This window comes from Phyllobates terribilis, unplaced genomic scaffold, assembly GCF_046119375.1.
Source record: "Phyllobates terribilis strain yellow unplaced genomic scaffold, ASM4611937v1 Scaffold_13__5_contigs__length_258822181, whole genome shotgun sequence".
NCBI classification, from domain to species: Eukaryota; Metazoa; Chordata; class Amphibia; order Anura; family Dendrobatidae; genus Phyllobates; species Phyllobates terribilis.
Window position 1 is genome coordinate 213,962,684 of NW_027362773.1, and position 15,095 is coordinate 213,977,778.

The 15,095-nt window shown below is 50.1% G+C and overlaps 1 protein-coding gene across 1 annotated transcript; it reads right to left on the minus strand.

Annotated features, from left to right (window-relative positions):
- Positions 1-5,412: 5,412 nt before the first annotated feature.
- On the minus strand, positions 5,413-14,780 carry ATXN1L (ataxin 1 like). Its single transcript, XM_073659282.1, has 2 exons — positions 14,551-14,780; positions 5,413-9,051 (listed from the first exon to the last, which is right to left on the minus strand). Exon 2 carries the CDS (start codon positions 8,932-8,934, stop codon positions 6,883-6,885), a length of 2,052 nt encoding a protein of 683 aa, XP_073515383.1. The 5' UTR covers positions 8,935-9,051; positions 14,551-14,780; the 3' UTR covers positions 5,413-6,882.
- Positions 14,781-15,095: the final 315 nt, after the last annotated feature.

Genomic DNA, 15,095 nt, shown 5'->3' on the forward strand with positions numbered 1-15,095 from the left:
TGAAGCCATTCCTTTGTTATTTTAGCTGTGTACTTAGGGTCATTGTCTTGTTGGAATGTGAACCTTCGGCCAAGGCTGAGGTCCAGAGCACTCTGGAAGAGGTTTTCATCCAGGATATCTCTGTACTTGGCCACATTCATGTTTCCTTCAATTGCAACCAGTCGTCCTGCAGCTGAAAGACACCGCCACTGCATGATGCTGCCACCACCATGTTTCACTGTTGGGATTGTATTGGGCAGGTGATGAGCAGTGCCTGGTTTTCTCCACACATACCGCTTAGAATTATCACCAAAAAGTTCCATCTTTGTCTCATCAGACCAGAGAATCTTATTTCACATAGCCTGGGAGTCCTTCATGTGTTTTTGAGCAAACTCTATGCGGGCTTTCATATGTCTTGCACTGAGGAGAGGCTTTTGTCTGACCATTCTGCCATAAAGGCCCGACTGGTGGAGGGCTGCAGTGATAGTTGACTTTGTGGAACTTTCTCCCATCTCCCTACTGCATCTCTGGAGCTCAGCCACAGTGATCTTGGGGCTCTTCTCCCACGATTGCTCAGTTTGGCTGGACGGCCAGGTCTAGGAAGACTTCTGGTGGTCCTAAACTTCTTCCATTTAAGGATTATGGAGGCCACTGTGCTCTTAGGAACCTTGAGTAATGCAGAAATTCTTTTGTAACCTTGGCCAGATCTGTGCCTTGCCACAATTCTGTCTCTGAGCTCCTTGGGCAGTTCCTTTGAGCTCATGATTCTCATTTGGTCTGACATGCACTGTGAGCCGTGAGGTCTTATATAGACAGGTGTGTGCCTTTCCAAATCAAGTCCTATCAGTTTAATTAAACACAGCTGGACTCCAATGAAGGAGTAGAGCCATCTCAAGGAGGATCACAAGGAAATGGACAGCATGTGACTTAAATATGAGTGTCTGAGCAAAGGGTCTGAATACTTATGACCATGTGATATTTCAGTTTCTTTTTTAATTAATTTGCAAAAATTTCTACATTTGTTTTTTTTTTGTCAAAATGAGATGCAGAGTGTACTTTAATGAGAAAAAAATGAACTTTTTAGAATTTACCAAATGGCTGCAATGAAACAAAGAGTGAAAAATTTAAAGGGGTCTGAATACTTTCCGTACCCACTGTATACTTATTACTATATTATTGAATGGTGGAAATGCCCTTTGTCTCCCGGGCAGAACAGGGAATTGATATTTTAAGGAGCAAGCTTAGTGTAAGTGTTCACATGCAGCAGATTGGTATAAAAGCTGCATGAAGCAGCAGGGGCTGCAGTGAGATGTGAAGTCCTCCTCTTCAGAGCGCAGGGAAAACCAGATGCTATTGGTGTATACAACATCAAACATCATTGCTGCTGTGAATACAGACACTGAAGCAGCATGAACTGCACCCTGAGAGCCAACATGGAACCATCAAAGTGCAGATATACAAGTGCTTCTCACAAAATTAAAATATCAAAAAGTTAATTTATTTCAGTTCTTCAATACAAAAAGTGAAACTCATATTATATAGAGTCATTACAAACAGTGATCTATTTCAAGTGTTTTTTTCTGTTAAAGTTGATGACTGGCTTACAGCCAATGAAAACACAAAAGTCATTATCTCAGTAAATTATAATAATTAACGAAAAAACCTGCAAAGGCTTCCGAAGCGTTTAAAAAGGTCCCTTAGTCTGTTTCAGTAGGCTCTACAATCATGGGGAAGACTGCTGACTTGACAGATGTCCACAAGGCAGTCATTGACACACTCCACAAGGAGGGTAAGCCACAAAAGGTCATTGCTAAAGAAGCTGGCTGTTCAGAGTGCCGTATCCAAGCATATTAATGGAAAGTTGAGTGGAAGGAAAAAGTGTGGTAGAAAAAGGTGCATAAGCAACTGGGATAACCGCAGCCTTGAAAGGTTTAAGAAAAGGCCATCCAAAAATTTGGGGGAGATTCACAAGGAGGGGACTGTTGCTGGAGTCATTGCTTCAAGAGCCACCACACAAAGACGTATCCAGGACATGGGCTACAAGTGTCACATTCCTTGTGTCAAGCCGCTCATGACCAATAGACAACACCAGAAGTGTCTTACCTGGGCCAAGGAGAAAAAGATCTGGACTGTCTGTCGCTCAGTGGTCCAAGGTGTTGTTTTGAGATGAAAGTAAATTTTGCATTTCATTTAGAAATCAAGGTGGAAGAGTGGAGAGGCCACAATCCAAGCTGCTTGAGGTCTAGTGTGAAGTTTCCACAATCAGTGATGGTTTGGGGAGCCATGTCATCTGCTGGTGTAGGTCCACTGTGTTTTACCAAGACCAAAGTCAGCGCAGCCGTCTACCAGGACATTTTAGAGCACTTCATGCTTCCCTCTGCCGACAAGCTTTTTGGAGATGGAAATGTCATTCTCCAGCAGGACTTGGCACCTGTCCACACTGCCAAAAGTACCAATACCTGGTTTACACACAACAGTATCACTGTGCTTAATTGGCCAACAAACTCGCCTGACCTTAACCCCATAGAGAATCTATGGGGTATTGCCAAGAGGAAGATGAGAGACACCAGACCCAACAATGCAGACGAGCTGAAGGCTGCTATCAAAGCCACCTGGGCTTCCATAACACCTCAGCAGGGCCACAGGCTGATCGCCTCCATGCCACATTGCCGCATTGATGCAAAAGGAGCCCGACCAAGTATTGAGGGCATTTACTGAGCATACATTTCAGTAGGACAACATTTCGGATTTTAAAAACCATTTTTCAAGCTGGTGTTATAAAGTATTCTAATTTACTGAGATTATGGCTTACAGCCAATGAAAACAAAAGTCATTATCAACATTAACAGAAATAAACACTTGAAAAGTAGATTACTCTGTTTGTAATGACTCTATATAATATACAGTTGTGCTCAAAAGTTTACATACCCCGGCATAATTTTTCCTTTCTTAGCCTTGTTTCAGAGAAGATGAATAATAACAAAAACTTTTTCTCCACTCATGGTTATTGGTTGGGTGAAGCCATTTATTGTCAAACTACTGTGTTTTCTCGTTTTAAATCTTAATGACAACCAAAAACATCCAAATCACCCTGATCAAAAGTTCACATACCCTGGTGATTTTGGCCTGATAACATGCACAGAATTTGACGCAAATGGCTTTGAATGGCTACTAAAGGTAACATCCTCACCTGTGACCTGTTTGCTTGTAGTCAGTGTGTGTGCATAAAAGCTGAGTGAGTTTCTGTGATCCAGCCACTGACGTTTGTCAACGGATCTACGGGAAAAGGGAGTTGAACTGTATAACACAGGAAAGGGGAACAAAAAAATATGCAAGGAATTGATAATCACAGTTTGAACGCTGCTGACTGGCATTAACAAATGTAAAGTCAGGGGCTCTGTAAAAATCAAACCACGGTCAGGTAGACCAACAAAAATTTCGGCCACAACTGCCAGGAAAATTAATCGGGATGCAAAGAAAAACCCACAAATAACATCAGCTGAAATTCAGGACTCTGAAAACTAGCGGTGTGGCTGTTTCAAGATGCACAATAAGGAGGCACTTGAAGAAAAATGGGCTGTATGGTCGAATCGCCAGAAGAAAGCCATTACTGCGCAAATGCCACAAAGTATCTCGCCTACAAATACAGCACAGAGACAAGCCTCAAAACTTCAGGAACAAGGTAATTTGGAGTGAGGAGACAAAAATTGAATTTTTTGGCCACAACCATAAACATTACATTTGGAGAGAGGTCAACAAGGCCTATGGTGAAAGGAACACCATTCCTACAGTAAAGCACGGAGGTGGATCGCTGATGTTTTGGGGATGTGTGAGCTACAAAGACACAGGAAACTTGGTAAAAGTTGAAGCAAAGATAAATGCAGCACGTTATCAGCAAGTACTCGAGGCAAATTTGCACTCATCAGCCCGGAAGCGGCGCATGTGACGTACTTGGACGTTCCAACATGAACGATCCAAAACACAAGGCCAAGTCGACCTGTCATTGGCTACAGCAGAACAAAGTGAAGGCTCTGGAGTGGCCATCTCAGTCTCCTGACCTCAATATCATTGAGCCTCTCTGGGGAGATCTCAAGCGCGCAGTTCATGCTAGACAGCCCAGGAATTTACAGGCACTGGAGGCTTTTTGCCAAGAACAATGGGCAGCTTTACCATCTGAGAAAATAAAGAACCTCATCCACAACTACCACAAAAGGCTTTAAGCTGTCATTGATGTTAGAGGGGGCAATACACGGTATTAAGAACTGGGGTATGTGAACTTTTGATCAGGGTCATTTGGATGCTTTTGGTTGTCATTAAGATTTAAAAAGAGAAAACACAGTAGTTTGACAATAAATGGCTTCACCCAACCAATAACCATGAGTGGAGAAAAAAGTTTTTTTGTTATTATTCATATTCTCTGAAACAAGGCCAAGAAAGGAAAAATCCTGCCGGGGTATGTAAACGTTTGAGCACAACTGTATGAGTTTCACTTTTTGTATTGAAGAACTGAAATAAATTAACTTTTTGATGATATTCTAATTTAGTAAGAATCACCTGAAGATGCAATACAATGGCTCTGAGGATGCAGATACTGAAGCAGCAGAGATGTGAGATCCTGCAAGAAACCATCAGAATGCAGTTCTAGATGCTAGGAGTGTATACAGCATCAGATTATGCTACAGCTCTGAGAATTCAGACACCGATGCAGCAGGGACTGGAACCAGAGCACCAAAAGGAAACAATGGTAATGCAGCTGTAGATGCAATAGCTCTGAAAATGCAGAGACTGAAGCCGTCAGAATGCAGGTCAAGATGGTAGGAGTTTATACAGCATCAGATTACGTTACAGCTCAGAGTTCAGACACTGAAACAGTAAGGGCTGCAGTGAGAAAAGAAGGAGTCGATTATTGTTACGTACTTAACATGAAATAGCTTTGACATATGAGGTTGTCTAACCGAAGTGGCAAAAGGAAACCATCATAATGGAGCTATGGATGCTAGTGGTGTATTACTGTTTAGTTCTTGGAATAAACACTGCCTGAAACTGTAGGGGCTGCAGGCTGAGCAAAAATGAAGCAGAATTTTGAGTGCAGCTCTAGTGGTGAATACATCGGATGAAACTACAGCTCTGACAATGCAGACACTGAAGAAGCAGGGACTGCAACCACTAGCAGAAAACAATAGCAATGCAGCTATAGATACAATACAATGGGACTGAGAATGCAGAGACTGAAGCAGCAGAGATGCTTGGTATAAATGCTGAAGTGAAAAGTGAGGTCGTGTACCCCAAGCTCCAAAAAGGAAACCATCAGTATGCAGCTCTTAACTGCCACCCATGGCTACCTGGCTTAAGAATATTCTCCATTTAATAGTGGATTATCAGAACCACTGATGAAGCTACCCTCCGCTCCCCCCCAAAAAAGTAAGACACACCCAGAGAAAAAAAGAGCTATGTATTTATATAGGCATATTGGTACATAGAATGCTTACATGTTAAATGTGTTTTAGCACGAAAATACAGTTGATTTTTTTTTTTTAATTTTTATAACTGAAATAACAGAGAAAATGAAAAGGGAAAAAACAAAAGAAAAGCTTCTCAGCTGGAATACAAATATACAGTACAAATCGATTTATTTAAAACAGTTACAAAAAAAGCACAACAAAATATAGATTAATGCTCTGGTAAAGATCAGGTAGCAGAATAGGAGAGAAGCACCGGCCTAAAGTCTAAGGCTTTGTAGGATGCATATCGGTTAATCAGATGAAATGTGTGTCCCCCGGGGGATCGAAAGTGGTGACCTCCGGACCTCCCTCCCTAACCTGGGGTAAGGGTCCACTCCGCTCGTAGATGGCGCATTGCACACACACACATAAAAAAAAAAAAAGGATGTTATTTAACACTGGTCTGAGGCCCAAAAAAAGCTTCCTCATGTTAGAGTTGGAATAAAAATGAAGCAGTGCATTAAGCCACAACCCCGGGCGCGCCGCGAGCTCCGACGCCAGCGCACAACCCCGGGTGCGCCACGAGCTCAGACCCCAGCGCACCACCTCGGGCGCGCCACGAGCTCCGACGCCAGCGCACAACCTTGGGTGCACCACAGACACCCGAACGCTGGGGATTGATTCTAAAGAATATTTGCTTTGCTCCTAGTATAACATATATATCATTATTAGACGGGGGGAGAGTACTTTAATTTATCCAGTGACTCGTCTGGCCTTCTTAGAAGGAAATGATGGGAGTATATGTAGTGTCCAGTGACGTTCAGAGTGGGATCGGGAAGGGGGGGGGTGGTCCTTCCAGAGCAATGCGGAAAATAGTCATTAAAAAAATAGCGTACTGCTACACGCTGAGTGTATTCCACATCTGAGCTCGATATATTGAATATAAGATGTCTCTGCGGGGGGGTGTAAAGCTTTCGGTCAGAAGGTGCAGGAGAGCCAGGGTCCGTGCTATACCATTTATTGCACTCGGGATGTTTTTTTTTTTATTTTTAGGGGGATGACGAAGAGCTGGCCCGGGAAATGTCAGTTACTATTACTTACGGCCGGTCTCGAAAGTTTGCGCCTGTCGACTGTGCCCGTTCCAACGTGGTAGGGTCAATATCTGGAAGCTTAGAATCCCAGGAAGATGCTTACCCCTCCCCCCAAAAAAAAGTCACCCCCCTCCCCCCTTTCTGATATTGTAAATCATTCCTATACTTAACACACCAGCGATAAATGCATGGAAATGCACGATATATAAGTATAAAATAAGGTTAACCTAGAAAATAAAAAGATCTCCGTTTTTTTCTGTCTGTGCCGTAGACATTACCCTCCCGGGCCATTTTTTTTTTCTTCCGGCAGCAGGGACCCAGCCTCAAAACGTCAATGATTATCCCTGTACTCTAACTGTGCAAAATTAGGGTTATTTCCCTGCGTTTGACCGGCCTTCGATGGACAGCTTCACCTCTTGTGGAATGAACGAATGGCGAGAAGGCGAAGGCCGGGCTTCTGAACTCTGTCCGCTATATCTTTGGACTCCTGGGCTTGACCAGCTCGGTGAAGCTGTGGGAAAAGGACACTGGGCCAAAGAAATCTGGGCCAAACCATCTTTCTGGAGCTGGTTTTGCCTATCGCCATCTCTATCGGGCGTCTGCGGGCACTCCCTAGATTGTAACACTGCTTTCTCAATCGGATGCGGCAAAGCCTGATGCGTGATGCCTACAGGCGACGCACCGTTCTTGGAGATACTCTGCAAACTTATGGATATACACACGTCTCCCACTTGAAGCCGGTGGCAAGGAAGTGCAAAAAGTTGCGCAGTCTGTGACGGGCTGCACGAAGACCAGCCTTGTCCGTACACAAAAAACGGGTGCTCAGGAGGGACGTCGAGACACACTTTGCTTTGCTGCTCCCCCACTACGAATTGAAGTGTCACAAATCCTGGCCACTGACTCTCCTGGATGTCCACCACTGTGCTGGAATCGATTTTAAGGCCGCCGCTGACTTCTGCGCTTCGCACAAAATCCTGGGTCTGTAGGTCTTCCACCCTTTTCAGTTCGCCGGTGGCCAGCTGGATGATGGCCCCTTTCATGAAGTGTGATGGTAAAGTAGTGGCATGAGGAGGCGGCGGCGCACCCGTGGGTGGAGAGTCTCTGCCTCGACTGTGCACTTCTGAAGATCTGCTCTCTTGGGTTTTCGAGGCATGCTGCGGAGCGGCGGAGGACAATCTCCCGGCAGAACTGTGCGTTCCTTGCGTTGCCTCGCCATTTGAAATAAGTGCATTTTTCTCTGTGTACTTAATAGGGTGCTGTGCACCGTACACGCCCCGGAGATCGCCTCTTGGCGGACTTGTAAGATTGCCGTGTCCTCTCTTTGCATCGTGCTTAATGTCGTTGGATAGATTTAACGGACTCATCCGCTCTTTTCTCTGAACGGATGGCGAGCAATACTCCTGTGAAACCATTCCTCCAACAACTCTCTGAACTTCTAGGTCTGTATCCGGAGTGCTCCGATGGGTCATAAGAGCGACCTCCGTCCTCTGCGGTACGCGGCCTGAGTAAGTATCACAGTCCAACAGATTGTCGTTTTGTCCTCTCGCCATCTCTTCTTCAGAATTCTGGATGTACTGGTCTATGACCGCCTGACTCCCTCTTCTGGAGGAGGTACATTCGGATCCTCTCTGGGACCCGTTGGTAGAGGCCATCATAGTTTCTTTATCGCTGGGGGAGGCCGGATTAGGAGGACATGCCAGAAGCATTTCATGTACAGGATACCCTGCCGGCATCTGAGAAGGGTGCTGATAAAATACGGGAACTCGTCCCTTGGTGACGTCCACCGGTAAAACGCCCATGAGAACAGAGGGAGATTGTGCTGTGGTCACTTTGCTGAAAGTTTGAGGAGATGGTGGCTGTGGAGGAGGGGTCACCCCCTCGGGTATGACAGAGTTATATGGCACATAATGTGGTACGTGAGAAGTAGCCAACGTGGCAGGTGGAGATATCACAGCGCGTTGCAAGAAGCCTGGGGGCACAGCATAGGGAACGGCATAAGGTGACCCCAGAAACTGCACGGACGTGTGAGAGATGGGAGCATAATGGATGGAAGGATAAGTAATTCCTGGGTGTTGGATCAACTGTGATGCTACATTAAAGGAAGGAGGGATGGAGCCCATGTTCACCACAGGGTGGAGGCCTGGTGGGGAGAAGGTGGGGGGCACAGAGAGTTTGTACAGATTTCCATACTGATCCACTGTGACCGACTCTGACCCTTCTCCGGCCACTTCATATCTCACCCCATGTCCCTGTCCTGAAGCCACGAGTACTCCGCGGGGCCAGTTTGAGGTCTCAGCAGATCTTTCATTAGTGGAGGAGTTGTCCACCTTAGGTTGCTGCTCCCCTATGTTTATAGTGCTCTGAGTCAGATCCCGTTTCTTTGGTGGAAGACATTCCTGGCTGCGCTCGTGTGCGGCCTTCATGGTTCTTCCGGCTTTTGATGGGGCCTCTATGACGTTCGGTCAGCTTCATGGGTGTCTGGCAGTAATGCTTGGTGATGACACCACATGGATTTGCTTGGCATCCTCTTGGTCTAAGAGCTGTAGGAGAAGACAGAGCAAGACGTTAGTCTGAGGCAATCATGTCATATTAAAGGGATGATGGAAATTAGCGATGCCCGTCACATCAAAATAGCAACCCTGATGGTAGCTGAAATGATTGTGGACATAAAAATGAGGGATCGGCCACTTAATAAAAGCATTTCCTAAAGTGTAAACCAGCTCATACTTTATTCCAGGCCCCTGTGTAGCGTAGAGCCCGTCCATAGGATGGATCTCAACATCCCCGACATGTTCTCGCGGGGGAAAAGTGGAGTCTGACAGCCGCCTATTCCTATTGAGAACACATGCACGCTCTGCCAAACCGAGCAGGAGAGTGTATAATATGGGGAGGATCAGAATGCTACAGGAGAGTGATGAGAAGGACATTATTGGTAAAGCCAACTAGATTTAGGGTGTAGGCCACATTTATGGTGGGCAGAGGACTTCTGGGGTTATGAGGTAGGTGTCCATGAAGAAATTTTATTAGAGACCTCCTGGAAGTGTATAAGGAAAGAACAGTGGCGCCATTGACATCAAGTCTTTATGAGTCCCAATGCTAAATCAAATCATGGGTTTACGACCTATAAGACGACCATGATGGCTCCTACAGAGGCTGTCGCCCGGCATCACCAGACTTCCCAGAAACGAGTACAACCAAGAAATAACTCAGCGGCAGAGCGTATAATGACACGACTGATCTCATCCACTACTAATGCATGTACCCTAACCTACTCCCTGCAGACGACACCATGATGACTCTGACCTGATGACAACCTCCATGCTCCCCTGCTGATACTGAATCATTACAGATCCATGGATATATGATGACAGCCAGTGTCATCCATGATCGCAGCCCACTCCTCGCAGGACTAAGCTACATCTTAAAAAATACCGTCTCCTTCTCACCTTCCTCCACCTTATGGAAGATAATCGGTGTCACTAGTGTCCTGGTGCTGCATTAATGAGTTTCAGGCCTCATTCACACCTACATTATATTTGCATCGCACCCATCTTCCCTGTGTAGCTATCGCCCCATCCATTCTGAGCTGTCCTCCCACCTCTCCTCCTGCTCCCTCTTTGACAGCTTACAATCTGTCTTCCGACCGCATCACTCCACTGAAACTGCCCTGACTAAAGTCACCAACGACCTACTAACCGTCAAATCCAAGCGACATTACTCTGTCCTCCTCTTCCTGGACCGGTCATCTGCTTTTGACACCGTGGATTCTCTCATCTCTCGGCATCACAGACTTGGCTGATCTCGCCTTCAAACCACATATCCAAGCCCTTTCCACTTCCTGCCGACTCAAACTCAACAATATCTTCCGGATCCGCACATTCCTTACTCAAGAATCTGCACAAACACTAGTGCAAGCCCTCATCATCTCCCGCCTGGACTACTGCAACCTCCGGCTCTGTGGCCTCCCCTCCAACACTCTCGCACCCCTCCAATCTATCCTAAACTCTGCTGCCTGACTAATCCACCTGTCCCCCAGCTATTCCCCGGCCTCTCCTCTCTGCCAATCTCTTCACTGGCACCCCATTGTTCAAAACCCTAACCATGGCATCCAAAGCCATCCACAAACTGTCTCCCCCATATATCTGTGACCTAGTCTCCCGGTACAAACCTGCACGCAACCTCCGATCCTCACAAGATCTCCTTCTCTGCTCCCCTCTTATCTCCTCTTCCCACAATCGCATACAAGATTTCTCCCGTGCATCCCCCCTATTCTGGAACTCTCTACCCCAACACATCAGACTCTGACCTACCGTGGAAACCTTCAAAAGGAACCGGAAGACCCACCTCTTCCAACCTTATAGCAAGCGATCTCCACCCCATACAAGTAGGGGCTGTAAATGACTGCATTGTCAACGTCAAAATATTAAAAAAAAAAATTCTCATATGTGCAAAGCTTTTCTTTTCTGCAAAGTTCACACCTGGCAATGACTAAGATCTGGCCTACAATCCCGATGACGTCATTACGATTCCTGGACTGTTCTCTCTCTTCCCCTTTTCTCACGACAACGTCAAATCTGTCTGACAAACTTACTTATGGATCTGTACACCATGCTGTCTGCGTCAGTCTTATCAGCAATCAGTGGGGGGGGGGGGGGGGGTCTCGGGATCCGGCCCCTGACTGATCTACAGCACATTGAAGGAATAAAATCATATATAAAAGAAACATTGCAGATTATAGGTACACTAACAGAAACTTCTCTATGTAAGGTCCATTTTTCATCCATTTCTTTCTAATACAAAAATGAAAAAAAAAAATCCAAGTTTCTCCAATCCATTAAGTGCAAGAAGAACTGGGATGTGACCTAAGGACGTCTGAATGCAGCCGATCCCCTGGGTACGGAGTGATCCCTACTACCAGATAGGAAGGATTTACAGAAAATCAACAAAGGACAGAACCTATAAACAACATGAGCCGCCCTCATACAATAGAATCACAATGACCACACAGTGGATGCCACCATCCTCCTCTTCCATACTTTATACCCCCAACTGCTCCATACCACCAGGGCACAAAGGGGCAATGTCACAGACTTGTACACAGGGGTCAATGACGGACACAATGGCTGTGAAATATCTCCATAGACTTCTATGGGAAGCGATAAAATAATGCGACTGCTCAGATCGACCTCATGTAAGGACACTGGCGCAGAGCAACAATCCCGGGAAAGAAAATATAACAATTGACATTTTTTTAACATTTTCTCACCATAAATATCACCCAAAATACAGAGATCGAAGGGGCGCTGAACCCAACGGTCGGGGAAGGGGCCGGGGGCGCTGGACCCCAACGCTCGGGGAAGGGGGCGCTGGACCCCAACGCTCGGGGAAGGGGGCGCGGGGCGCTGGACCCCAACGCTCGGGGAGGGGGCCAGGGGCGCTGGACCCCAACGCTCGGGGAGGGGGCCAGGGGCGCTGGACCCCAACGCTCGGGGAGGGGGCCAGGGGCGCTGGACCCCAACGCTCGGGGAGGGGGCCAGGGGCGCTGGACCCCAACGCTCGGGGAGGGGGCCAGGGGCGCTGGACCCCAACGCTCGGGGAGGGGGCCAGGGGCGCTGGACCCCAACGCTCGGGGAGGGGGCCAGGGGCGCTGGACCCCAACGCTCGGGGAGGGGGCCAGGGGCGCTGGACCCCAACGCTCGGGGAGGGGGCCAGGGGCGCTGGACCCCAACGCTCGGGGAGGGGGCCAGGGGCGCTGGACCCCAACGCTCGGGGAGGGGGCCAGGGGCGCTGGACCCAACGCTCGGGGAGGGGGCCAGGGGCGCTGGACCCAACGCTCGGGGAGGGGGGGTGATCTGGGGCGTAGGACAAAACACTGGGAGGGGTAGGGAAGCCAGAGCCAATGCTCGGGGAAGGGGGGTCAGAGCGTCAGACCCAATGCTGGGGGGGCCAGGGGAGCCGGAGCCAACTCTGGGAGGGGGGGGGGGGTCAGTGAAGACTGAGCCAACGCTGGGGGGGGCAGTGAAGACGGAGCCAACGCTGGGGGGGGGCAGTGAAGACGGAGCCAACGCTGGGGGGGGCAGTGAAGACGGAGCCAACGCTGGGGGGGGCAGTGAAGACGGAGCCAACGCTGGGGGGGGGGGCAGTGAAGACGGAGCCAACGCTGGGGGGGGGGGGCAGTGAAGACGGAGCCAACGCTGGGGGGGGGCAGTGAAGACGGAGCCAACGCTGGGGGGGGGGCAGTGAAGACGGAGCCAACGCTGGGGGGGGGGCAGTGAAGACGGAGCCAACGCTGGGGGGGGGGCAGTGAAGACGGAGCCAACGCTGGGGGGGGGGCAGTGAAGACGGAGCCAACGCTGGGGGGGGGGGCAGTGAAGACGGAGCCAACGCTGGGGGGGGGGGCAGTGAAGACGGAGCCAACGCTGGGGGGGGGGGCAGTGAAGACGGAGCCAACGCTGGGGGGGGGGCAGTGAAGACGGAGCCAACGCTGGGGGGGGGCAGTGAAGACGGAGCCAACGCTGGGGGGGGGCAGTGAAGACGGAGCCAACGCTGGGGGGGGGGGGGTCAGTGAAGACTGAGCCAACGCAGGGTGGGGGGGGGGGGTCAGTGAAGACTGAGCCAACGCAGGGTGGGGGGGGGGGGGGTCAGTGAAGACTGAGCCAACGCAGGGTGGGGGGGGGGGGGGTCAGTGAAGACTGAGCCAACGCAGGGTGGGGGGGGGGGTCAGTGAAGACTGAGTCAACGCAGGGTGGGGGGGGGGTCAGTGAAGACTGAGTCAACGCAGGGTGGGGGGGGGGGGTCAGTGAAGACTGAGCCAACGCAGGGTGGGGGGGGGGGTCAGTGAAGACTGAGCCAACGCAGGGTGGGGGGGGGGTCAGTGAAGACTGAGCCAACGCAGGGTGGGGGGGGGGTCAGTGAAGACTGAGCCAACGCAGGGTGGGGGGGGGGTCAGTGAAGACTGAGCCAACGCAGGGTGGGGGGGGGGGTCAGTGAAGACTGAGCCAACGCAGGGTGGGGGGGGGGGGGTCAGTGAAGACTGAGCCAACGCAGGGTGGGGGGGGGGGGTCAGTGAAGACTGAGCCAACGCAGGGTGGGGGGGGGGGGGGTCAGTGAAGACTGAGCCAACGCAGGGCGGGGGGGGGTCAGTGAAGACTGAGCCAACGCAGGGCGGGGGGGGGGTCAGTGAAGACTGAGCCAACGCAGGGTGGGGTCAGTGAAGACTGAGCCAACGCAGGGTGGGGGGTCAGTGAAGACTGAGCCAACGCAGGGTGGGGGGGGGGGTCAGTGAAGACGGAGCCAACGCAGGGTGGGGGTCAGTGAAGACGGAGCCAACGCAGGGTGGGGGGGGGCAGTGAAGACGGAGCCAACGCAGGGTGGGGGGGGGGGGTCAGTGAAGACGGAGCCAACGCAGGGTGGGGGGGGTCAGTGAAGACGGAGCCAACGCAGGGTGGGGGGGGGGGTCAGTGAAGACGGAGCCAACGCAGGGGGGGGGGGGGTCAGTGAAGACGGAGCCAACGCGGGGGGGGGGGGTCAGTGAAGACTAATCCAACGCAGGGGGGGGGGTCAATGAAGACGGAGCCAACGCTGGGGGGGGGGGGGGTCAGTGAAGACGGAGCAGGAGCCAATGCTGGGGGGGCCCAAGGGAGCTGGACCTCTAGTCTACATGTCCGTTTAGTCTGTCGCACGCCATGATGGATGTAGTGAAGCGCCACGACACTGCCAGAGCGACTGTCTCCATGCACAGGCGATATATATCGCGATGGCGGCACTGTCATACATGATCGGCCCCTGTGGGATCTCTGGCCATGTCAGGGACCTTGGTGTATCTCACCGGCGTCTCGTTGATGGTGATTTTTCAGGCAGCAGACAAATCACTGCCTAAGTGTGTCATCCTGGGAGTTGTAGTGCCACCAGCAGATGACCCCCTCCCCCCAGGCCCTGCCCAGACCCGGGGATAACTCCAGGTAACATGTCTGTGGCCAGAGGTGAGGGGGCTGCCGGCAGCAGTGACTCCACACCCGGAGCAGGGCTATGGCGCTCACCGGCACATCTTCTCATGGTGGGGTCGCTCTCCAGTCGGTCCACACCGCGCACTCACATCCCGCTCTTCCCTTTCCTGCTCCCGGCCTTTTCTCTAGGTTCCCCGGACAATCTCTTATCCGGCCCCGGCGCCTCCTTGCGGCCTTTCCCTGGCACAGCAGCCGTCGCGTCACCGTGACGATTCCTTAGCAACCGACGTCTAAAAATTGCGTGTGGAGAACGTCCCGCCTAGCAACAGCACACCACGTGATGCCTCCTCGTTGCCGTCATCAAAAACAGCCGGAAGAAAATCTGGGGTGGTTGCTATGGAGATAAGAACAGAAAAAAACACCATCTGTAGTTCTTGTTTCAGCCACTGGAGGGCAATAGTGTACACCAAAGACTGTTCTATAAATCATTCACACGTTGTATTGTCTCCTCTATACAGTGTACAGCAGGTGCATCTCACAAAATTAGAATATCATCATAAAGTTAATTTATTTCAGTTCTTCAATACAAAAAGTGAAACTCATATATTATATAGAGTCATTACAGAGTGATCTATTTC

Bases quoted from the DNA above. Each gene is read 5' to 3' on its own strand.
- ATXN1L (XM_073659282.1), bottom strand. From the start codon at position 8,934: ATGAAGGCCGCACACGAGCGCAGCCAGGAATGTCTTCCACCAAAGAAA.